A 25,000-nucleotide genomic window follows, 5' to 3' on the forward strand; every position below is an offset into this window, starting at 1 on the left:
GGTGGACACGGATGGGAATGGAGACCCTGGTGGCGGGCGTGGTGGCCCTGGGACAAGACTCCTTCCTTCTCTCTGCCTCTGCCTCTGCCTCCCTCTGCCCTCCATCCACCCCCTCCCTGCCTCCCCCAGCATGCAGCCCCACTGGGGCGCACCCCCTCGCTCCCCACCTTTGTCCTCCTCTCTCTGCGGCTCTTTCCCCATCTCCCCTTCCTCTCCCTCCAGCTGTGCTCCCTCCCTCTCCCTCCTCCGGCCTCTTGACCCTCCGCCACTACTGGGTCTTGCTCTCCGAAGCTCTGGATCTCCCCCTGACCCCCCTGACCCCCCGACCCCTCTCTCTCTCTGCTTTCCTGCACCTCTTCCCCCATCCCCTGCTCCCCACCCCTTCCTTCCCTCCAGCCCCTGCCCGTCCGTCTCGGCTCTGACCCGGAGCCCCTCTCCGTGCAGGGACCCGGACTCCCTTTGTGCACCCGCATCCCAGCCCGGCCGCCTGCGAGCATCCCTGCATCCATCCTCCGGCTCCTGCATCCCTGTCTCCCTCCCTCCCTCCTCCCCTCCCCCGCCCCCCCCCCCGGCGCCAGGCCCGCCCCCCGCCCCGCTCCCCCCCTCCGAAAGGGTTAACGGTGGGGAAGGGCCGGAGTCCCCGGATGGTGATGTCAGCGAGCCGGAGAGAAAGGACGCGGTGGCGGGGGGAGGCGGAGAGGAGGAGGAGGCGGAGGAGAGCGGCGCGTGGGGGGCGGGGGACTCGGCCCGCAGCGCCCGCCGCCCGCACCTCGGACCCCCCCGCGGGGGAGGCGCAGAAGGGGGGCCCGGCAGGGACGGGCTGGGGAGGGGGGGCCGCGCAGCCCCCCGGGCCATGCTGACTCCCGGGGCCTGACCCCCCCTCCCGGCCCGCCCCCGCCCCCAGCGCCTCCGCGGCCGCCGGCTGGGGGGGGGCCCGCAGCCCAGCCCCCTGGGGACCCCCGGAGAGGTGGGGGGCAGCCGGGGGGGCCGGGACGGAGCGGCCGCCGGCCCCCACCGGAGGGACGGGGCGGCCGGCCGCAGGGGGGGCGGCCGGGGGGCCGGCCGCGCCGGGACCAAGGGCAGCATGTCCGGGGCCAAGGAGGGCGGCGGCGGGGGCTCCCCCGCGTACCCGCTCCCGCACCCGCACCCGCAGCACGCCCAGTATGTGGGCCCCTACCGGCTGGAGAAGACGCTGGGCAAAGGCCAGACAGGTGAGCGGGGCGCGGGCGGGGGTGCGGGCGCGGAGGGCGGGACTGGGGGCTCGCGGGCAGGGCTGGCCGCCCGGACCCCTGAGCCCCGCGCCGGGGAAGGACGGGGGGTCCGCTGGGTCTCCATGGCTGGGTCTCCCGCATCGGCCTCCTGCAGCCCCAGCATCGGGGTCCCCGGGAGGGAAGGAGGATGGAGAGGTCTCAGAGCTGGGCTCGAGGGGAGCGGGCTGGGGCGCGTGGTGCAGCGGGGTGGCGGGGTGCAGCGGGGTGCACGGGTGCAGCGGGGTGCACGGGTGCAGCGGGGTGTCGGGGTGCAGCGGGGTGCAGGGGTGCAGCGGGCCCGGAGCGGAGGCCTTGGTGCAGTGCGGCCGCAGGGGGGTGATGCGCCCGCCCGCGGGCCGCTGCCCTGCGCGCTGCCCTCCCTCCGTCCAGCCTCGAGGTCCCGGAGACCGGGAGTGAGGCCGGGGCGCCGGGGTCTGCAGCGTCGCCCCCTTCCCCAAGCTGTGGGCCTCGTGGGGGGCCCGGGCTCGGAGAGCGAGATGGAGGGGGGGGAGTGAGAGGCAGGCCCCCCAGCAGCGGCTGTGGAGGGGGCGCATCCTTCCCGATTGCTGCACCCCAGCCTCCTCTGCCGGGAGGGGTGGGAGCTGGACCCCTGGATCCGAGGGATGGGGCCAGGGTGTCTGAAATGGAGGGCCGAGGCGGAGGATAGGGGGTAAGAGGGCAGAGACCGCAGATCCCAGTGAAGAGAGTGGAAAGGTGTTGCTGACCTGGATTCCTGAGTTATGGGGAGGAAGGGGCCATGGCCTGGGTCTGAGGGAGGAGGGCTAGGGGTCTGGACTCCTGGGTCTGAGGTTTAGGAGGGCTGGGGGCCTGGGCTCCTGGGTCTGAGGGAGGAGGGCTGGGGGCCTGGGCTCCTGGATCTGAGGGAGGAGGGCTGGGGGTCTGGACTTCTGGGTCTGAGGGAGGAGGGCTGGGGGCCTGGGCTCCTGGGTCTGAGGGAGGAGGGGCTGGGGGCCTGGGCTCCTGGGTCTGAGGGAGGAGGGCTGGGGGCCTGGGTCTGAGGGAGGAGGCTGGGGGCCTGGGTTCCTGGGTCTGAGGGAGGAGGGCTGGGGGCCTGGGCTCCTGGGTCTGAGGGAGGAGGGCTGGGGGCCTGGGCTCCTGGGTCTGAGGGAGGAGGCTGGGGGCCTGGGTCTGAGGGAGGAGGCTGGGGCCTGGGCTCCTGGGTTTGTGGCTTTGGGGTTTCCTTGGGGTTTGCATGCTCCCAGCTGCAGCTGCAATGAGCAGCAGATCAAAGAGAACTGGAAGAAGAGGGATTGGGAGGACGGGGAGGGATGGTCGGGAAGGGAGGGAATATGAAATTATCTTCCTCGGGAGACACAGAGTCTCCAGAAGATTGATGCTCAGAGAATGCAAGGAAGTGGGGGGTTGAGGGGGAGAGAGGGTCGAAGGAGGCAGATGGGAGACCAAACTCTGGAGACCAGTGGCCAGCTGGACTGATGCGGGCCCCGAGGGGCAGACTCAGTCGGGTGGGAGTCAGGGCGGCTGTGGGTGGAGGGACCATCAGCAGGAGCAGATCCGGTGAGTGGGACGGAGCTGGGTGCGGGCTGGCGGCCCAAGGACTCCAGGGCCGGGTGACCCAGGCCACCAGGAACCAGCCGGCAGGGGAAGAGGAGGAGGCGGGTGGCACAGGGGTGAGGGGGGGGGGTGGCTTAGGAGCCAGAGCAGGGTAGATGCTATAGAACAACACCCACATTTTCTTTTTTTAAATATGTTTTTATTGATTTCAGAGAAGAAGGGAGAGAGAGAAACATCAGTGAGCAGAGAGAATCACGGATCGGCTGCCCCCTGCACGCCCCCTACTGGGGTTCGAGCCTGCAACCCGGGCATGTGCCCTTGACCTGAATAGAACCCGGGACCCTTCAGTCTGCAGGCCGACGCTCTATCCACTGAGCCACACCAGCCAGGGCGCAACGCCCTCATTTTTTAAAAAAATATATATTTTATTGAATTTTTACAGAGAGGGAGAGGGAGAGGGAGCTAGAAACATCCATCAGCTGCCTCCTGCATACCTCCTACTGGGGATGTGCCCGTAACCAAGGTACATGTCCTTGACCGGAATCGAACCTGGGACCCTTCATTCCCGGGCCAACGCTCTGTCCACTGAGCCACACCGGCCGGGGCAGTGCCCACAATCTCAGTTCTGCTCCCCAGGGCTGGTTAAGCTCGGCGTCCACTGCATCACTGGCCAGAAGGTCGCCATCAAGATCGTGAACCGGGAGAAGCTGTCGGAATCGGTGCTGATGAAGGTGTGTGTATTCGTGTGTGTGTGTGTGTGTGTGTGTGTGTGTGTGTGTTCACGTGTGTTTCGCGGAGGGGGCTCTCTGGGGACGTGGGCGGGGGAGACGGGCTGTTCTGACCTCCTTCCTCTGTCGCCATCACCCTCACCGCCCCCCCCCCCCAGGTGGAGCGGGAGATCGCCATCCTGAAGCTCATTGAACACCCACACGTCCTCAAGCTGCATGACGTCTACGAGAACAAGAAATATTTGTAGGTATTTATAGACGCCCAGCCCCCCACGCGCCCCCTCACCCCGGCTCCCAGGGCGGCCCCTGTCACCGGTCCGGAAGCAAGGCTGGGGGGCCTGGGAACCTTGGGGACACCCCCTGCACACACGGAGGCCTGGCTGTCCCCACACGGACCTGGCTGGATGCTGGGGGTAGACAGGACTTGCCAAGGCTGAGCCCCGAGTGGGGGGCAGAGGCCGATCCAGCCCCCTTGCTCATCCCACCGCCCTCCTGGGCTGCAGGGCACACTATTGTGATTGGGTAATCTGGATCCCCTCAGCTAAGAGCAGGTTCCCCCGTTTGCTAAGGCCATGGGGCCCTGCCTCCCCCCAAACCCCCACTCTGGAGCTTTGGAGGCCCCTTCGCCCCCAATGGGACTCCTTGGGAGCTCTGAGTCCCTATTTCAAAGTCAATTACCGCCCCCCAACCCCCCAGGAAGGTGGGGGGTGGGGTCCAGCTGGCCAGGCTGCAGACAATAGGCCTTTGTCTGGACTCTGGTGACCCAAGGGACAGCTGGGCTGCAGGACAGAGGACAGCCCTGCTGACCCCACCACACAGTGTCCAGCAGGAACTGGCTGGGGTGGGTTTCCCAGGCAGGAGGCTGCGCCGGCCCCAGGGGCTCATGGGAATTGTAGTCCTCGGCTTCCCCAGGTGTTGCTGTGGCTGCAGGTGCTGTCACTCCCGCTCCCAGAGGACTCTCAGCCTCCCAAGGGGGCATAGCAATTGAGCTTTTGTTTTCCAGGGGCTGATGGGAGTTAGAGTTCTAACCTCCCAGAGCCTCATGGGATTTGGAGTCTCGAGAATCCAGGTGGCAGGTGGTCCCAGAGCCTTGGGGGGAGTTGGGCGTGGTTTTCCCCCCACCCTTGGGGCTGATGGGAGTTGTAGTCTTTTCTTCACAGAAGTTGACTTAGATGGGAGGGCACTGCCATCATTATTGCCGAGAATTATTGAGAATTTGAGTCTCCTCATCCTAGAGTCTATGGCAGTAAGAGGATTGGTGTTCCAGGGACTAATGAGTGTGTGGCGATGGAGGGGTCCTTATTTCCCAGAATCCTATCATTATTGGGGGAAGGGGGGGGAGTCTCCGCCCTCCAGATTCTAACCCAGTGGCCTTATCTCCTGAAGCAATTAAGAGTCTAAGTGTTGTCCTAGCTGGTTTGGCTTAGTAAATAGAGCATCAGCCTGCTGACTGAAGGGTCCCAGGTTCGATTCCGGTCAAGGGCACATGCCCAGGTTTCGGACTCAATCCAGTAGGGGGCGTGCAGGAGGCAGCCCATCAATAATTCTCATCATAGATATTTCTACCTATGGCATTGACATAGGAGTGTCTGCTGCCCTGGGTGGGTGGCAAGTGAATTTTGGCTTCCCAAAGGCTGATGGGAACTAGGGTCTCTTCCTCTCAGGGGCTGATGGGAATTGGTGTCTCTACCAAGGATGGATGGGAATCGGAAGCCCTTCCTCCCAAGGACCCATGGGAATTGGAATCATCTCCTCCTCCTCCTCTTCCTCCCCCTACTCCTCCTCAATCTCCCAGGGACTCATGGGAATTGTGTTTCTCTGCCTGCAGGGGGCAGTGGGATTGGGGAATTGTGCTGGGGTCCAGGCAGGGATGGAAGAGGGGGAGCAGCTCCTTGGTTCTGCGCATGCCCCTTCCAGCCCTCTGCCCACTCCTGCCCCGCAGGTACCTGGTCCTGGAGCACGTCTCCGGGGGTGAGCTGTTTGACTACCTGGTGAAGAAGGGGAGACTGACTCCCAAGGAGGCCCGGAAGTTCTTCCGCCAGATCGTGTCTGCGCTGGACTTCTGCCACAGCTACTCCATCTGGTGAGGGGCGCGCCCAGCAGCTGCGCCCAGTGCCTGGGGGTTCTCTGTGGGACCTTCCATAGAAACAGAATCCTGCTGGGCCTGGCTGGGTGGCTCAGGGTCGCAGGTTCGATTCCTGAGCAGGTACCTGGGTTGCAGGTTCATGCCCTGCATCATGGTCTGGCGTGTTAGAAACATCGATGAGGGAGAGATATCGATCAGCTGCCTCCTGAACACCTCCCACTGGGGATGTGCCAGCAACCAAGGTACATGTCCTAGACCGGAATCAAACCTGGGATCCTTGAGTCCACAGGCCAACACTCTATCCACTGAGCCAAACTGCTCAGGGCAGTAGTTGGTGGTTTTTCTGTCCTAGAGACATCTTTGGGGCAGTTCAGGGTCGCTGAGGTTTCCTCCCATGTTCCTCTAGGGCCGTGGTGGGCAGACTCATGCGCCCACAGAGCCAAATATCAGCAGGACAACGATTGACATTTCTTTGGAGAGCCAATTTTTTTAAACTGAAAACTTCTTCTAACGCCACGTCTTCCAAATAGACTCGCCCAGGCCGTGGTGTTTTGTGGAAGAGCCACCCTCCAGGGGCCAAAGAGCCTCGTGTGGCTCGAGAGCCGCAGTTTGCCGACCATGGCTCTAGGGTTGTAGAGTTTTAGGGCTGAGGTGCGTTTTTTGACATATGAACGCCCATATATGTCCTTTACTCACGGAAGTGCCTTGAGCTCTCAAAACAAGATATTACAGCCTTGGCTGGCATGTTCAATGGTTAGAGCATCGGGCCACGTACCAGCGGATCTCGGATTTGATTCTGATCGAGGCCATGTACCTGGGTTCCTGGTTCCAACTCTGAGCCCGTTTGGGGCACGTGCAGGAGGCGGCTGATCGATGTGTCTCTCTGACATCGATGTTTCTCTCTCTGCCCTCCCCCTCTTCCTTCCACTCTCTCTAAAACTCAGTGGAAAAATGTCCTCGGGTGAGGATTAACAAAGCCAAAGCAAGATATTAAGCAGGCGGCATTTTTGTGATTAATGACGGTGCAAAAAAGGGTGCCTTCAGCTCATCTTTCAGCCCCATCTGTTTTGCATCCCTCCCTCTCGGGACGGGGTTGGAGGTGGGGTGCAGGGCCTCAGACTCCGGGGTTAAGCTGGCGGACCTCCCCATTGACAACTGTCAAGACCCTAACATTACAAACACTGGCCTCTAGGGGGCGGCAGCCATACAGGGAGCAGCCAGGATGACCCACTTACCACTTCCAGCAGAAACTGTAGCATCCTTGGGCCCCGCCTCCGCCCTGAGCCGGAGCCCTTTGGCCGGGGAGAAGGGAGGGAGCTTGTCCCAGGCGCGGGGCAGCGGAATTCCTTTTATTATTCAGGAGGGAAATCGTTTTAATATTTAAAGACCTAGCTCAGTGTCAGCCCCGCTTACCTAAAACGCCCTCACTTGGTGGTACGTGTTCAAATATTTGTGGGGAAAAGGTCTGGGCTCCTGCAGGAGGCAACCAATTGATGTGTTTCTCTCACATCGATGTTTCTCTCTGTTTTTTCCCTCTCTCTTCCAACTCTCCCTAAAACTCAATGGAAAAATATCCGTGAGGGAGGATTAAAAACATATATAAAAATAAATTTAAAATGAAATCATTTTTTAATATATTTTTATTGCTTTCAGAGAGGAAGAGAGAGAGAGAGAAACATCAATGATGAGAAGGAATCATTGATCAGCTGCCTCCCGAACGCCCCCTACTGGGGATGGAGCCCACAACCCAGGCCTGTGCTCTGACCTGCAGTTGAACCTGGGACCCTTCAGGCTGCAGGCCGACACTCTATCCAATGAGCAAAACCATCTAGGGCTAAAAAAAATATTTTTTAAAAACCCTATCACTTCCTACATATTCAAATATTTGTAGGAAGAGGAATATGGCATTTGGGGTCTCTCCCAAAAATAATCCAGTGGGAGAGGGATGTAGGGGTGTGGAGGAGAGATTCGCCTGAGTTCATAATCGGAAGCCAGGGGATGGGGCCTGCTGTAAACTGTCTATCGATGCGGCTCCCAGCCCCACCCACCTCTAGCCTAGCCCCGCCCCTCTGAGTTTAGCCCCGCCCCTCGTAGCTGAGCCCCGCCCACTCTGAACCGAGTCCCAGCCCTCTGGTCCTAGCCCCGCCCATTCCGAGCGGAGTCCCAGCCCTCTGGTCCTAGCCCCGCCCACTCTGCGCTGAGCCCCGCCCACCCCTGTCTCAGCCACAGAGACCTGAAGCCCGAGAACCTGCTGCTGGACGAGAAGAACAACATCCGCATCGCGGACTTCGGCATGGCGTCCCTGCAGGTGGGGGACAGCCTCCTGGAGACCAGCTGCGGGTGAGTCCGGGCGCCGGGCGGGCGGGCGGAGGCGCGGCCTGCGAGGCTCACCCACCCGTGTCTCCGCAGGTCCCCGCACTACGCGTGCCCAGAGGTGATCAAGGTGAGTGTGCAGCAGCTGGGGGGGGGGAGGCTGGTGGAGGTGGTGTGATGGGAGGTGGTGTGACGGTGACGCTGGTGGTGGTGGTGTGACGGGAGGTGGTGTGATGGTGACGCTGGTGGAGGTGGTGTGATGGGAGCTGGTGTGACAGTGACCCCGGTGGAGGTGGTGTGACGGTGACGCCGGTGGAGCTGGTGTGACAGTGACCCCGGTGGAGGTGGTGTGACAGTGACGCCGGTGGAGGTGGTGTGACAGTGACGCCGGTGGAGGTGGTGTGATGGGAGGTGGTGTGACGGTGACGCCGGTGGTGACGCCGGTGGAGGTGGTGTGATGGGAGGTGGTTTGATGGTGACGCTGGTGGTGACGCCGGTGGAGGTGGTGTGATGGGAGGTGATTTGATGGTGACGCTGGTGGTGATGCCGGTGGAGGTGGTGATGGTGACGCCGGTGGTGACGCCGGTGGAGGTGGTGTGATGGTGACGCCGGTGGAGGTGGTGACGGTGACGCCGGTGGAGGTGGTGACGGTGACGCCGGTGGAGGTGGTGTGACGGTGACGCCGGTGGAGGTGGTGTGATGGGAGGTGGTGTGACGGTGACGCCGGTGGAGGTGGTGTGATGGGAGGTGGTGTGATGGTGACGCCGGTGGAGGTGGTGACGGTGATGCCGGTGGAGGTGGTGTGATGGTGACGCTGGTGGTAACGCCGGTGGAGGTGGTGTGATGGTGATGCCGGTGGAGGTGGTGTGACGGTGACGCCGGTGGAGGTGGTGTGACGGTGACGCCGGTGGAGGTGGTGTGACGGTGACGCCGGTGGAAATGGTGTGACGGTGACGCTGGTGGAGGTGGTGTGATGGTGATGCTGGTGGTGACGCCGGTGGAGGTGGTGTGATGGTGACGCCGGTGGAGGTGGTGTGATGGTGATGCCGGTGGAGGTGGTGACGGTGACGCCGGTGGAGGTGGTGTGACGGTGACGCCCGCCTGCTCCCTCCGTCCAGGGGGAGAAGTATGACGGCCGCAGGGCGGACATGTGGAGCTGTGGAGTCATCCTCTTCGCCCTGCTGGTGGTAAGGCGCCCTGCCCGCTCCTGCCCGTCTGCACGCCTGGGGCTCAGGACCGGGAGCTTCAGCCTCACGCCCCCCCTCCCTTTTCCCCCTCAAAACATCTGCCAGCTGCCTCCTGCACACTCCCCACTGGGGATGTGCCCACAACCAATGTGCATGCCCCTGACCGGAATCGAACCTGGGACCCCGCCCAGTCCGCAGACCGACACTCTATACACTGAGCCAAGCCGGTTTCAGCAACTTTTATTAATACTTTTTAACTTAATTTCAGAGATGAAGCGAGAGGGAGAGAGAGAGAGAGAAAAAAAAACATCCATGATGAGAGAGAATCATGGATCGGCTGCCTTCAACACGTCCCACCCTGGGGATCAAGCCCGCAGCCCGGGCCTGTGCCCTCACCGGAAATCGAACCCGGGACCTCCTGGTTCCTAGGTCCCGCTCCCAGATACTTAATGGATATCAGGAAGGGGCGGGGCATTCGCCAGCCGGCCAAGACCCCAGAGCTAACGTCCAGTCCCAGAACGGTGGGTGGCCCCAGGGTCTCCGCCTGGAGGGGGTGGGACAGCGCGGGCCTGTGTCCCCAGGGGGCGCTGCCCTTCGATGACGACAACCTGCGGCAGCTGCTGGAGAAGGTGAAGCGGGGCGTCTTCCACATGCCCCACTTCATCCCGCCCGACTGCCAGAGCCTGCTGCGGGGCATGATCGAGGTGGAGCCCGAGAAGAGGCTCAGCGTGAGTGGGGGGCCGGGGAGGGGCAGTGGGTGACGGGGACAAACCCTAGGGGAGCCTCTCTCTCTCTCTCTCTCTCTCTCTCTCTCTCTCTCCATATATATATATATGTATGTATAATTGATTTTTTACAGAGAGGAAGGGAGAGGGAGAGAGAGTTAGAAACATCGATGAGAGAGAAACATCAACCAGCTGCCTCCTGCACACCCCCTACCGGGGATGTGCCCACAACCAAGGTACATGCCCTTGATCGGAAATGAACCTGGGACCCTTCAGTCCGCAGGCTGACGCTCTATCCACTGAGCCAAACTGGTCTCAGCAGGGGGGGGGTGGGGGGAGTTAAAATATATATATATATAAATAAATTGATTTCAGGGAGGAAGGGAGAGATAGAAACCTCCATGATGAGAGAGGATCACTGCCGGGCTGCCTCCTGCACGCCCCCCACTGGGGATGGAGCCCGCACTGGGCATGTGCCCTGACCTGGAATCGGACCCTGACCTCCCGGTTCATTCATAGCCACGTTGGTCGGGCTCCCCAGGGGGGTCTTGAGGATGGTGTCCAGGCCTGGCCTGCCCGCCCCTCGGGTGACAGCTGGGAGGGGAGTCCCTGGGTGACCCCGCAGTCACTCCAAAAAGGGGAGGAAGACCCCTTCAGGATGCCACTGCGCATGCGGCAATCAATGGAGCCCGGCCGGCGCGTAGGATTCCTATTGCGCGTTCGCGAGGCAATACGCTCAGTCGCCTCTTGGGGGAGACATAAGCCGTCATCCCGCCCTTGGTGATGGGGAGACCCGTTAGGGATCCCCCCAACCCCACCCCGTCAACTTTCACGGCGTCCAACTGTGATCCTAGGACCTCAATTCTGTTTCTCTACCCTCTCTCCTCCCCCCACAGCTGGAGCAAATTCAGAAACATCCGTGGTACCTGTGAGTATGGGGGAGCTGACACCTGGGGCGTCCCTGGGGGAGGGTGGGAGAGGGTCCCCAATATCAAAGCAGGAGAGCCAGGGGGTGGCACGCCCCGGTTCCTGAAGGAGGAGGGGCCAGGGTACCTGGACCCCTGGGTCCCAGGGGAGAAGGCACGGGTGGGGCGCGGGGGGTCCAGACTCCTGGGTCTGAGGCAGGGTGGGGGCAGCACTCCTGGGTTCCCCAGAAAGGCGCAGAGACTGGGACCCAGGACCCCCGAGACTCGGGTGGAGAAGAGGGTTCGAGTCCGGGCTCCCTCCGCTGTCTCTCGCCGCCCCAGGGGTGGGAAACACGAGCCGGACCCGTGCCTGGAGCCCGCCCCGGGCCGCAGGGTGGCCATGCGCAGCCTGCCGTCCAACGGGGAGCTGGACCCCGACGTCCTGGAGAGCATGGCCTCGCTGGGCTGCTTCAGGGACCGGGAGCGGCTCCACCGCGAGCTGCGCAGCGAGGAGTAAGCCGCCCCGGGGCCCAGGGGGTGGGGGGCCGGCGGGGCTCCGGGGCCCAGGGGGTGGGGGGCCGGCGGGGCTCCGGGGCCCAGGGGGTGGGGGGCCGGCGGGGCTCCGGGGCCCAGGGGGTGGGGGGCCGGCGGGACTCCGGGGCCCAGGGGGTGGGGGGCCGGCGGGGCTCCGGGGCCCGCGGGGGTGGGGGGCCGGCGGGGCTCCGGGGCCCAGGGGGTGGGGGGCCGGCGGGGCTCCGGGACAGCCGCCGGGGCGCGCCCAGCCCCGCGTGTGCGCAGACCACTCTCCTGGACCAGGTGGCTGGACACCTGAGTGGACCTGACCCGGAGGAACCACCAGGAGGCGGTAGGACCAGCAGGGGAAAAGGCAGGACCGAAGCTGAAAAGCATTATTAATAGATACTGAGACCGATTTATTACTTTATTTTATTATTATTACTATTTTTTATTTTTTTAAATATCTTTTATTGATTTTTTACAGAGAGGAAGGGAGAGAGAGAAAGAGAGCTGGAAACGTCGATGAGAGAGAAACATTAACCAGCTGCCTCTTGCACACCGCCTACCGGGGATGTGCCCGCAACCAATGTACATGCCCTTGACGGGAATCGAACCTGGGACCTTTCAGTCCGCAGACCGACGCTCTACCACTGAGCCAAACCGGTTTCGGCTATTTTATTATTTTTTTAAAAATATATATATTTCTTTGGTTTCAGAAAGAGGAAGGGAGAAGGAGAGAGAGATAGAAACATCAATGATGACAGGGCATCATTGATTGGCTGCCCCCTGCCCTCCCCCCACTGGGGATGGAGCTCCCAACCCCGGGCCTGTGAAACACCCATGGGAGAGAGACGCATGGATTGGTTGCCTCCAGCATGCCCCGCCCCCTTTTCCCCCCCCACCCCCCCCAGCCTGCAATTGAGGTACAGTATGTGTTCTTGACTGGAATTGAACCCAGGCGACACTCCATCCACGGAGCCGAACCGGTTAGGGCTCCGTTTATTTTTTAGAGAGAGTGGAAGGGATGGGGAGAGACAGAGAAACACATTGATTGGTTGCCTCCCTCGGGAGCAGACCAGGGCCAGGGATGGAGCCTGCAACCGAGGTACATGCCCTGGACTGGAATCGAACCCGGGACCCTTGGTTCCACAGTCCCTCTATCCACTGAGCCAAAATGGCTAGGGCTATTGAGATAGAGTTAGCGGCTGCCTCCTATAGTACTTACCTAGAGTCCACGTTCAAACGTTAGAGGATATTGTTATTTTTGAGGGAAGTGAGACCGAGCTGTACACCAAGTCAAAGGAACCCGCCATGTTGACACCTAGGGAAACGGAGCTGTATCTGAGGATGCTGGGTGGCCCCAGCCCCCACAGCGCCACCGCTGCAGGGCGGGGGTGAGACCGCCTCTGGGGCCTGACCTCTGACCCCCATCATCTCCTGACCTCTGACCCCCATCAATCATTCCCCACAGGGAGAACCAAGAGAAGATGATATATTACCTGCTTTTGGACCGGAAGGAGCGGTACCCCAGCTGCGAGGACCAGGACCTGCCCCCTCGCAATGATGTCGGTGAGAAGGCAGGGCTGGGGCTCCGGGCCCCAGACTCCCGAGGAGGGATGGGGCCGCAGGGCCTGAGCTGTCAAAACCGCTCTCTGCTCCCGCCTCTGTTTCCCACCTGTCTGAGACAGTTGGACAAATCAGTCTTTTATCTTATTTATTTTTAATTTTTTAAATATATTTTATTTATTTTTACAGAGAGGGAGAGGGACAGAGAGTCAGGAACATCAATGAGAGAGAAACATCCATCAGCTGCCTCCTGTGCACCCACCACTGTGGATGTGCCCGCAACCAAGGCACATGCCCTTGACCAGAATCGAACCCGGGACCCTTCAGTCCTCAGGCCAATGTTCTATCCACTGAGCCAAACCGGTCAGGGCTTAATTTTATTTTAAAAATATATATATTTTATTGATTTTGTACAGAGAGGAAGGGAGAGAGATAGCAAGTTAGAAACATCGATGAGAGAGAGTCATCGATCAGCTGCCTTTTGCACACCCCCTACTGGGGATGTGCCCGCAACCAAGGTACATGCCCTTGACCGGAATCGAACCCGGGACCCTTCAGTCCCCAAGCTGACGCTCTATCCGCTGAGCCAAACCGGTTTCGGCTAATTTTATTTTTTTAAATGCAAGCTCCTGAGCTTGGCCCTAGAGATTCTTTTCTAAAACAAACAAACAAATATATTTTTATTGATTTCTGAGAGGAAAGGAGAGGAAATGAAAGAGAAACATCAGTGATGAGAGAGAATCATTGATTGGCTGCCTCCTGTACACCTGCTACTGGGGATTGAGCCCGCAACCCGGGCACGTGCCCTTGACTGGAATCAAACCGGGACCCTCCAGGCCCGCAGGCCGACGTCCTATCCACTGAGCCACACCAGCCGGGCACACACCGGGCTTTTGATCTGCCCGCAGACCCCCCTCGGAAGCGCGTGGACTCCCCCATGCTGAGCCGGCATGGGAAGCGGCGGCCGGAGCGGAAGTCCATGGAAGTCCTGAGCATCACGGATGCGGGCGGGGGCGGCTCCCCGGTGCCCACGCGGCGGGCCCTGGAGATGGCCCAGCACAGCCAGAGGTGGGGGACCTGCCCTGCAGTGGGGACCCCCGCCCCCCAGCCCTGGATGGGAAGAGAGGTCACGTTTTAACCCCAGCACCGCCTCCCAGGCGCTGTGTGATTGGGCCGAGTGACCTGCCCTCTCTGGGCCTCCTTTCCTCGCCTGGAAGGCGTGTGTGTGGGAGGGAGAGAACAGCCTTTTGGAACCCTTCCCTCCTGATTGTTAACACTTTGTCCTGGAAACAGATCCCGGAGCGTCAGTGGAGCCTCCACCGGCCTGTCCTCCAGTCCTCTGAGCAGTCCGCGGGTAAGGCCAGACCCCGATGGAGGGAGAGGGGTAAGGGGATGGAGACCCTGGGGAGCAGAGATCAAGCAGCAGAAACTACAACCTAACCCTCCTTTATAGGGTTGGGGTCTTTCTTTCTTTAATATATTTTATTGATTTTTTTACAGAGAGGAAGAGAGAGGGAGAGAGAGTTAGACACATCGATGAGAGAGAAACACCGATCAGCTGCCTCCTGCACACGCCCTACTGGGGATGTGCCAAAGTACATGCCCTTGACCGGAATCGAACCCGGGACTCTTGAGTCTGCAGGCCGACGCTATATCCACTGAGCCAAACTGGTTAGGGCAGGGTTGGGGTTTTTCTGTGGCTCGGAAGGGTTCATTTACTCATTGAACAGAAGCTAATTGAGTGCCTACTGTGCACCAATCTCTGCTGAGTTTGCAGCACTGAACAGGACAGGGAAAATCCTTGCTTCCCTAACATTAGGAGGGAGGGGGATAACAGGACTACAAGGTCCAGCATGCATCATCGGGCCCTCCTGCCTGATTTATGTGTGAGTGGCCGCCTAGAGCCTCCTGGGAGTTGTAGTCCGGCCTCACCCTGGTCCTCTCCTTCGCAGAGTCCGGTCTTTTCCTTCTCACCGGAGCCAGGGGCTGGAGATGAGGCTCGGGGAGGAGGCTCCCCGACTTCCAAAACGCAGACGCTGCCTTCTCGAGGCCCCAGGGGTGGGGGCGCCGGGGAGCAGCCCCCACCCCCCAGTGCCCGCTCCACTCCCCTGCCCGGACCCCCAGGCTCCCCACGTTCCACCGGGGGGACCCCCTTGCACTCGCCTCTGCACACGCCCCGGGCCAGCCCCACCGGGACCCCGGGGACGACGCCGCCCCCAAGCCCAGGCGGTGGTGTCGGGGGAGCCGCCTGGAGGAGTCGTCTCAACTCCATCCGCAACAGCTTCCTGGGCTCCCCGCGTTTCCACCGGCGCAAGATGCAGGGTACGGGGTCCCTGGTGGCGCAGGGGCTTGGGTGGGGGGGGCAGACTCCTGAGTCCTGATGGAGGAAGGCGACCCGGAGCTTGGGGTGAAGCCCGGATTCCCGTATCCTGGGGTGAGATGGGCTGTGAGCAGAAGTGCGAGCCTTGGATAGAGGAAGTGGGTCCGCCCCGACCCCCTCTGAGAGACACGCCCCTTCCGCGCTCTGGCTCGCCTTCCCATTGGCTCATGGCAGTCAAGCCACACCCACAGGGGGCGCGGCCTAACGGGCCCGGCAGCATCTCTGGAAGGAACCCGAGGTTGCTTACCTTTTGGGGTCTGGCTCCTGGGCGCGGTGAATAGACACTGGGTCTGGACGCCCTGCTTGTGCTGCTCATGAGGATGATAGACAAGTATTGGCCATGCTTTCCCCCCCCCCCCCCCAGTGCCCACCGCCGAGGAGATGTCCAGTTTGACGCCGGAGTCCTCTCCAGAGTGAGTGAGACGGGGAAGGGGAGAGAAAGGATGGAGGGGGGGTTTTTCACGTCCTCAGCCCCGTCCTGACCCTCCTCCAAACCATCCCCTCCTACTCAGGCTGGCAAAACGCTCCTGGTTCGGGAACTTTATCTCCTTGGACAAAGAAGAACAAATTTTTCTCGTGCTAAAGGACAAACCTCTCAGTAGCATCAAAGCGGACATCGTCCACGCCTTCCTGTCGGTGAGGGGCCGGGGTCCCCACGCACGCACACACCCACGCACGCACACACGCTGGCCACCACAGAACCACAGCAGCCCCTGGGGTTCACCACCTTGGCACTGGCCTGACTCCTTCGTGGGGTTCATGGGATTTGTAGTTTTTCAGCCAGAGTTCTGTTTGGTCCTTGTGGGGGCAGGGAGTGGTAAAATAGGACCGTGAGTTGCAATTCTCCACGTATCAGTGTCCCCTGAGGACTGGTGAGTTAACATTCCCCTATTATTACATTAGGAATCAGCTGCCCAGCCATTCATCCGTACATAACCTAGTCACAGTTGGATGGGAAAACTACAAATCCCAGCGGGCAATGGGGCGTTCGGATGCCTTGCCTCATACTTTTGCTCCAGTGTCTGATGGGACTTGTAGTTCCTTGGACAAAGGCCGCTGTAGGGTTTGCTTATCCATTCCCTGCAACCAAGGTCCCTGGGGTCGCCTCCTCCTTGTGTGCCCCCCGTCTCTCTCAGATCCCCAGCCTGAGTCACAGTGCCCCCCGTCTCTCTCAGATCCCCAGCCTGAGTCACAGTGTGCTGTCACAGACCAGCTTCAGGGCCGAGTACAAGGCCAGCGGGGGCCCCTCCGTCTTCCAGAAGCCCGTCCGCTTCCAGGTGGACATCAGCTCCTCTGAGGGGCCAGAGCCCGCCCCTCGGCGGGACAGCGGTGGCGGCGGAGGCGGCATCTACTCTGTCACCTTCACGCTCCTCTCCGGTACGTCTCCCGGCCGAGGCCGCCCCCGCCTGCTGTCTGGGATGCTCGGGACAGCAGCCCCGGAGGGCAGCACGGAGGAGGCGGAGATGGTGCTCAGCTGGGCCTGACTGTGTGAGCCCCCTCCTCACGCAGACCCCCACGTCTCTCCTCCCCTTCCCGCCTTCCTTTAACACGTTTACTGATCTGAGAGAGAGAGGAAGGGAGAGGGAGAGAAACATTGATGTGAGGAGGGTCGTCTCCTGCACCACCCCTCCTGGGGATCAAGCCTCCACCCTGGGCATTGCTCTGACCAGGAATTGAACTGGTGATCATTTGGTGCATGGGATGATGTGCAACCAACTGAGCCACCCTGGCCAGATCGATCCCCTTTCCTTTGTTCTTTCTTTTTAAAAAAAAAAATATTTTTATTGATTTCAGAGAGGAAGGGAGAGGAAGAGAAACATGAATGAGAGAGAGAATCGTTGATTGGCTGCCTCCTGCATGCCCCCTACTGGGGATCCAGCCAGCAACCCAGGCACTGCACTGGTCTTGACGGGAATCAAACCCGGGACCCTTTAGTCGCAGGCTGATGCTCTATCCACTGAGCCAAGCCGGGTAGGGCCCAATGATTTTTCTGACATTTCTGGCTCTCCATGGCCTCCGGCCGAAACTAAAAGGAATAAAACTCCACTGAGGTAGAAAACAGCACCCACTGTTACTGTAAGCCAGCATCTCTCAGCTCCGGGTGCCTGGTCAGTGCCTGTTCCGTGCCGGGCCCCGGAGCGGAGGGGGACTGAGACCGAGGGGAGGGGATCCTCCCCTGGGTGGAGGGAGTGGCTTCCCCGGCCCTGGCGTCCCCGGTCCCCACCTCACTGTTTCCCGGCCCTTCCAGGGCCCAGCCGGCGGTTCAAGCGCGTGGTGGAGACCATCCAGGCACAGCTGCTGAGCACTCACGACCAGCCCTCCGTGCAGGCCTTGGCAGGTGGGTGCGGGCCTCGAGGGTGGGTGTGGGCCTCGAGGGTGGGTGCGAGCCATGGTGGGTAGATGGCAGGTGGGTGCAGGCCTTGGCAGGTGGGTGCAGGCCTTGGCAGGTGGGTGCGGGCCTCGAGGGTGGGTGTGAGCCTTGGCGGGTGGGTGTGGGCCCTGGCGGGTGGGATGCCGGGTGCCGGCTGTCTGCCGGGTGCAGTGGGAACTCCCCGTGACCAGAGCTACAGCTTTTGGTTTTGGTTAGCAGGGGAAGCGAGGCCACCTGTGGTCCCACTGAGGTCTCACCTGCAGACCTGCGAGCGGGTTGCCTGGGGGTTCCCTTTATTTTTATTTTTTAAAATATATCTTCATTGATTTCAAAGAGGAAGGAGAGAGAGAGAGAAACATCCATGATGAGAATCATTGATCAGCCGCCTCCTACATGTCCCCCGCTGGGGATTGAACCTGCAACCCGAGCATGTGCCCTTGGCCAGAATCAAACCGGGGACCCTTCAGTCCACTGGCCGATGCTCTATCCACTGAGCCACACCGGCCAGGGCAACCTGGGGGTTCCCTTTCCAGGCTTGGGCCTAGCCTGGGAGCTGGTGTTCCTGGAGGCTAGCCTTGTTGTCAGGGAGCGGAATTCCCTAGCAACCAGGGGTCACCAGAATTCCTCCATGAAGACAGCCCTGCTCAGCCCCACTCCTGGGATACGTGGGAATGGGGTCCCCCGGCCCCAGGGAGAAACAGGGCAGGCAGGCAGGACCCCGGCTCTGGGGCAGAGGCCTGCTCGGCCTTGTCACCGGGGAAGGCCAGCACCCAGGGTCACGTCTGCTGGAGAGTGATGGTTCCCAAGGTCAGAACCATTTTCCCAAGGTCAGGACCATTTCCCCCAAGGTCAGAACCGACGGGGCGACTCTCAAGATGTCTGGAGGGCCAGGCCAGGCTCCCCCCTTGAGGCTGGAGCCAGGGTATCCATTCCGTCTTCCCAGAGGCCCCAGGCCCCAGTTCCTTCGCTCGGCGTCCGTCAGCACAGCCGGTGATGGGCACCTCCCTGGGACGCGGCCCTCCTGGGGAGGGTATTTCAAGGCTGCCCCCCAGATGAGCCAGAAGCACCGCCCGCTGGGCCCTGGCCTGTCACCGCCAGCATCCCCTTGGCCCTGCCATGTAACCAGGTCCCCGTGCTCAGCAGGAGAAGCTGGGCAGCTTTGGGGGGGAAGGGGGGACATCCAGCAATGTCTGGAGGCCTCTCGGCTGGGGTCCATCTTGGGGGGATAGGGGTGCGGGGCGCCCAGGACGCCCCCACAGCAAGGCGCTCCGACCTCCTGGGGAGTGGAGCAGGCCTGCTCCAGGAGTCTCCCTACTAGGCCTGGTTATTCCGGGGTGACCAGAATCCAGGTCAGGCCCCCTGAACCCTGCTGGACCTGGTTGCTAAGGAAAGCTGATCTTAGCAACCAGGGTCCCCCAAAGGGCACGCCCTCAGAGAGGAAGGACCAACAGGCACTTGGGGACTTAGCCCAAGAGAATGGGGCAGGGGGTGACCCCCAATCCATCCTGGTTGCTATGACAACAAAAATCAGCAAGCCGAGACTTTTGTGGGGGCGGGTCGCTCTGTGTGGCCCCTCCAAGGGGTGACCCCAGACGGGCAAGACTACCTGGGGGGGGGGCCTGAGACCCCAAACAACCTGTTGTAGGAGCGTCCCCCCTACCCGCCAGGGCGGTGGAAGGAAAGAGGCCCCTCTGGCTATGGCCCAGGGTGCTGGGATCTTTTTTTTTTTTTTAATACATTTTATTTATTTTTTACAGAGGGGAAGGGAGAGGGCTAGAGAAACATCCATCAGCAGCTGCCTCCTGCACACCCCCTACTGGGCACGTACCCACAACCAAGGTGCATGCCCTTGACCGGAATCGAACCCGGGACCCTTCAGTCCGCAGGCCGATGCTCTATCCGCTGAGCCACACCGGTTAGGGCTGCTTGTTCTTTAAATATATTTTATTGATGTTTCACAGAGAGGAAGAGAGTGGGATAGCGAGTTAGAAACATCGATGGGAGGGAAACAACAATCAGCTGCCTCCTGCACACTCCTTACCGGGGATGTGCCCTCAACCAAGATACATGCCCTTGATCGGAATCGAACCTGGGACCCTTCCGTCCGCAGGCGGACGCTCTGTCTATCCACTGAGCCACACCGGTTTTGGCTCGAATCTTCTCTGTGCCCACACGCCAGTGTCTGAGAACGGCCAGCCGGGGGCCAGAGGGGGCCCGGATGCATGGCCCCATGGTAGGGTTCGCAGGCCTGGTGGCTGGCGTGTGCCCCCCGCCAGCACCCAAGTAGGGGGCTCCGGCCTCTGCACGATGGCAGAGTCGTCCCGGCCGGCCTTGGGGTCGCCGAGACCCGGATGGGGTGGCAGGAACCGCCAGGCCGGCCCCAGCGCCCGGAGCTCACGCCACCCCGCTTCCTCCCCGACAGACGAGAAGAACGGGGCGCAGCCCCGGCCGGCCAGCACCCCGCCCCGGAGCCTGCAGCCCCCGCCCGGCCGCCCGGACCCGGAGCTGAGTGGCTCTCCCCGCCGAGGCCCCCCCAAGGACAAGAAGCTCCTGGCCACCAACGGGACCCCTCTGCCCTGACCCCAGGGGGGCCGGGGAGGGAGGGGCGCCCCTCCACCCCCTTCCCTGCCCCCCCCGACTGTGAATCTGTAAATAGGGCCTGAGCAGTACATAGGGAGGGGGGCACACGGCCGGCCCGGCCCCGCCCTGCAGGGGGGGGCTTGAGGGCCGTGCCCAACGGGAGGGGGGGTGCCGGGGGAGGGGGGGCGTCCGGGGGTGGGAGCTGTTTCTATTTTATTTATTGATTAATTTATTATTTTATTTATTGATCGACCTCTCTGCGGGGCGGGGCTGGCCGGGGTGGCTCAGCAGATCCGGACGGACAGGGGGCCATCTGCCCTGTGTCATCCCCAACCCCCCCTTCCTGGGCCCCCTTCTCCTCCCCCCCCCTCCCCCACCTCCTGTACGGATTTGCTCTCCGGAAGGAATTCTGGTTTCCCGAGACCCTGCCTGTGTCTGAGTCTCTGATTCCGCCGGCGGCAAAAAGAAAAGGAATTAACAACAACAATAAATAGCCTTGGGCAGGGGCGGCAGCCAGCTGGCCGCTGCCTCTGGCTTCCTGGGCGGCCGGGGCAGGGGCGGGGACGGAGGGCAGGGAGGTGCCAGGCCCGCGGGGGTCCAGGGCGCGGCCCCATGCATGCCCGCCGGGTCCGGGTCCCAGGCCGGGCGGCGACGGCACGATCTCCTTCGTCATCGTTGGCGGTCCTCCCCCAGGACGTGTCTCCGTTGCTTTTACGCAGAGCGGAAGGGCGGGGGGGGGGAGACACATCTCTCACTTGGCTCTCACACTCGCCCAGCTGGGACCAGGCATCCAACCCCCAGGTGCACAGTCTCGATCGATCGATCGGAATCAAACTGGCCCGGTGCGTGGGCCAGCGCTCTAACCATTGAGCCACACCGGCCAGTGCCCGCCAAGTCCTTTAAGGTCCGTCCCGGGCGGTTCCTCCGGGAGGTTCGTGCCCAGCGACGCGTCTGAGGCCCAGAGGAGCCCGGGCTCGGACCCTGTCCTGGCGGGAGGCCCGGCCGGGGCCAGGGGCAGGGCCAGGGGCAGCGGCGTTGGGGTCTGCGGGGAGACGGGGGAGGTGGGGGAGGCGGGCGGCGGGCTGAGGCTGGGCTCGGGCTGGAGGCACAGGGAGCAGCCCTCCAGGCCGGAGAAGTCCACGGCCATGAGGCCGAACAGCGTGAAGAGCAGCATGGCCACGGCCCACTCGCAGACGGCGGCCGCCGAGCGCTGACGACTGAAGTGCAGGACGAGCACTGGGCGCAGGGTCAAGGGCAGCCGCCAAGAGAGGGGCCTGTGGCAGCTGCCACTTCCTGTGGTGTCAACACTCCCACCACGGCCTTCCCAGCGACTGACGTGACATCACCCTGATTCACAGGACATCACCCGACTGACGTGACATCACCCTGATTCACAGGACATCACCCGACTGACGTGACATCACCCTGATTCACAGGACATCACCCGACTGACGTGACATCACCCTGATTCACAGGACATCACCCGACTGACGTGACATCACCCTGATTCACAGGACATCACCCGACTGACGTGACATCACCCTGATTCACAGGACATCACCCGACTGACGTGACATCACCCTGATTCACAGGACATCACCCGACTGACGTGACATCACCCTGATTCACATGACATCACCCGACTGACATGACATCACCCTGATTCATAGGACATCACCCGACTGACGTGACATCACCCTGATTCACAGGACATCACCCGACTAACGTGACATCACCCCGGGTAACATGACATCACCCGACTGACGTGACATCACCCTGATTCACAGGACGTCACCCGACTGACGTGACATCACCCTGATTCACATGACATCACCCGACTAACGTGACATCACCCTGATTCACAGGACATCACCCGACTGACGTGACATCACCCTGATTCACAGGACATCACCCGACTGACGTGACATCACCCTGATTCACAGGACATCACCCGACTGACGTGACATCACCCTGATTCACAGGACTTCACCCGACTGACGTGACATCATCCTGATTCACAGGACATCACCCGACTGACATGACATCACCCTGATTCATAGGACATCACCCGACTGACGTGACATCACCCTGATTCACAGGACATCACCCGACTGACGTGACATCACCCCGGGTAACATGACATCACCCGACTGACGTGACATCACCCTGATTCACAGGACATCACCCGACTGACGTGACATCACCCTGATTCACATGACATCACCCGACTAACGTGACATCACCCTGATTCACAGGACATCACCCGACTGACATGACATCACCCTGATTCACAGGACATCACCCGACTGATGTGACATCACCCTGATTCACATGACATCACCTGACTGACGTGACATCACCCGACTGACGTGACATCACCCCGGGTAACATGACATCACCCGACTGACGTGGCATCGCCCCGACTGACATGACATCGCCTGATTATTGTGATGTCACCTGACATGACATCACCCGCCTGATGTGACATCACCCCAACCGACGTGACATCACCCCAACTGGCGTGACATCGCCACCAACTAATGCGACGTCGCCACCAACTAACGTGACATCACCCAACTAACATGACATCGCCCCGACTGACGTGACATCACACTGGGTAACATGACATCACCCCTGGTAACATGACATCACCCGACTAATGTGACATCATCCCAACTGACGTGACCTCGCCCCAACTGACATGACATCACCTGACTACTATGACCTCGCCCGACTCACGTGACATCACCCCGCGTGGAGCTGAGCAGAGATCACTCCCTGCCCTGAGCATCCAGGCCAGGGGCCTGCAGCCCAGCACTCGCTCCACATGAGCCACAGCCGGGTCTGCGCTTCCTGTGGTGTAAAGACTCCCACCACGGCCCTTCCCAGCGACCAACGTGACATCACAGCCAGAGTCTGCTCCGGTCTGAGCCTCAGTCTGCACAGAGCGCACCCCAACGGCCGGCTCAGCGGCCTCCCCTCATCAACTGGCCGCTCCCTACGGGCCGGCACGGATCTCAGCACCGCACATGTATGTCTCCATCCTCACCGCCGGGCGCGCTCTGCGTTTGACAGGTGAGGGACTCGAGGCCCTGAGAAGCTAAACACCAGCGGGGCCTCCCCAGCTGGTAGGAGGACCAGACGGGATTGCAACCCAGCCACCCAGGCAGCGTGCGCGCGCGCGCACACACACACACACACACACACACACACACACACACACACACCCGTGAGGACTGCCCTGTAACGGGGCGGGAAACCGGAGCATCCGCACCAGCACACAGCAGACCCCCCTCCCCCGCGAGCCCGCCCGGAAGGATACTGGTCACCAGGAGGACGCTGCAGAGGATGCAGAGGAGCAGGCGCAGCGGCCAGATCCACGGGGCCCCGGGCTGGGGCAGGCGCTTCATCCGCCAGCAGAGGAGGACCTGCAGCCAGAAGTACACGTGGCCCACGAACAGGGCCAGGAAGGCGCCCGCCAGGTGCGTGGGCAGCTGGTTCTTTTGCTGGAGGAGGAGCAGGAGGAGGTGAGGGGCGGACCTGAGCAGAGGCCAGGCCCACCGGGCAGGGATGGGGGCCCCTGACCAACCCCGTGCACAGTGAAGCTCTGGGAGGGCGGGCATTTAAACCTGGCCTTCACCTGGGGGTTGTGGGGAGGATAGGCCTCAATCCCTAAAACAGTGCCTGGCCCCGAGCAGAGGCGCCTAGATGTTGGTGCAACAAGTCTTTTATTCTCACCTGGGGTGAGGGAGAGTAGGTGTTGCCGCCAAGGGGATAAAAATTGTGGTTTTTTTGGGGGGCCCTCACTGGGTGGCTCAGTGGACTGGAGGGTCCCAGGTTCAATTCCGGCCAAGGGCACATGCCGGAGTTGCAGGCTCCAACCTCAGTGTGGGGCATGCAGGAGGCAGCTGGTCCATGAGTCTCTCTCATCATTGATGTTTCAACCTCTCCATCCCTCTCCCTTCTCTCTGAAATCAATAAAGAAATATATTTCTTAAAATTGGTTTTTGGACTTAACTCATTTGGCTCAGTGGATACTATCCACTGAGGGTGTCGAACTCAATCAGAGAAGGGGCCAAAATCTAAAATCCAGCCTAAATCACGGGCCGAATGGTTTACTGAACAGTCATAAACTGTCACTGTGATGGAAACGCAGCGGAGTGCAGTGATGACAGCGCGGTGCGGGCCACATTGCAAGGCTTGGCGGGACGGATTTGGCCCGCGGGCCTTGTGTTTGACACATGTGGAGAGCGTGGGCCAGCGGACTGCAGGGTGCGGATTTGATTCCAGTCAGACATATGCCTGGGTGTGGGCTTGATCCCCAGTAGGCGGTGTGCAGGAGGCAGCCCATTAATGATTCTCATCATTGATGTTTCTTTTTTAAAAAAAAAACAACAAATATATATATATATATATATATATATATATATATATATATATATATTTTATTGATTTTTTTACAGAGAGGAAGGGAGAGGGAGAGGGATAGAGAGTTAGAAACGTCCAAGAGAGAGAAAAACACCAATCAGCTGCCTCCTGCACACCCCCCACTGGGGATGTGCCCGCAACCAAGGTACATGCCCTTGACCGGAATCGAACCTGGGACCTTCCAGTCCGCAGGCCCAAGCTCTATCCACTGAGCCACACCGGTTTCGGCCTTTTTTTTTTTTTTTCTACCTCCCAGGAAGGACCGGCCTAGAATCAGTCCCAGGGCAGAAGGTACAGCCTGGGGCAAACTCCGCCAACGTGGCAAACACCAACAATGAGTGACCGTCAGCCGTTTCATCCCCGAGGGGGTGGAGAATGGCGGGGAATCACCTCCCCGGGTGCAACCGAATCCCTAGGAAGCGGCTCCCACAC

General features: G+C 60.9%; 2 protein-coding genes across 3 annotated transcripts in view; one reads left to right on the forward strand and one right to left on the reverse strand.

Annotated features, from left to right (window-relative positions):
- Positions 1-641: 641 nt before the first annotated feature.
- Positions 642-20,605, forward strand: BRSK1 (BR serine/threonine kinase 1). 2 transcript variants are annotated; one of them, XM_036432514.2, is made up of 19 exons: positions 642-1,211; positions 3,420-3,514; positions 3,670-3,755; positions 5,454-5,594; positions 7,821-7,937; positions 8,007-8,040; positions 9,029-9,097; positions 9,679-9,825; positions 10,719-10,750; positions 11,070-11,240; positions 12,715-12,812; positions 13,718-13,877; positions 14,103-14,163; positions 14,762-15,131; positions 15,554-15,602; positions 15,702-15,825; positions 16,365-16,566; positions 17,438-17,527; positions 19,983-20,605. In XM_036432514.2, exons 1-19 carry the CDS (start codon positions 1,085-1,087, stop codon positions 20,138-20,140), a joined length of 2,331 nt encoding a protein of 776 aa, XP_036288407.1. In that variant the 5' UTR covers positions 642-1,084; the 3' UTR covers positions 20,141-20,605. The 2 variants fall into 2 exon arrangements, with proteins under 2 accessions (XP_036288407.1, XP_036288408.1); XM_036432515.2 differs by lacking the exon at positions 642-1,211 and having other exon boundaries at positions 3,670-3,759.
- The window catches only part of TMEM150B (transmembrane protein 150B), a 9,390-nt gene continuing 4,762 nt past the window's right edge, over positions 20,373-25,000 (reverse strand). The window contains exons 7-8 of the mRNA XM_036432532.2: positions 23,463-23,646; positions 20,373-21,376 (exon numbers count right to left, since the gene is read on the reverse strand). Of these exons, the coding sequence (XP_036288425.1) occupies positions 21,000-21,376; positions 23,463-23,646 (561 nt within the window). The 3' untranslated portion in view covers positions 20,373-20,999. The remainder of the gene's footprint in view (positions 21,377-23,462; positions 23,647-25,000) is intronic.

Source organism: Pipistrellus kuhlii, unplaced genomic scaffold (genome assembly GCF_014108245.1).
Source record: "Pipistrellus kuhlii isolate mPipKuh1 unplaced genomic scaffold, mPipKuh1.p scaffold_m20_p_111, whole genome shotgun sequence".
Classification (NCBI taxonomy): Eukaryota; Metazoa; Chordata; class Mammalia; order Chiroptera; family Vespertilionidae; genus Pipistrellus; species Pipistrellus kuhlii.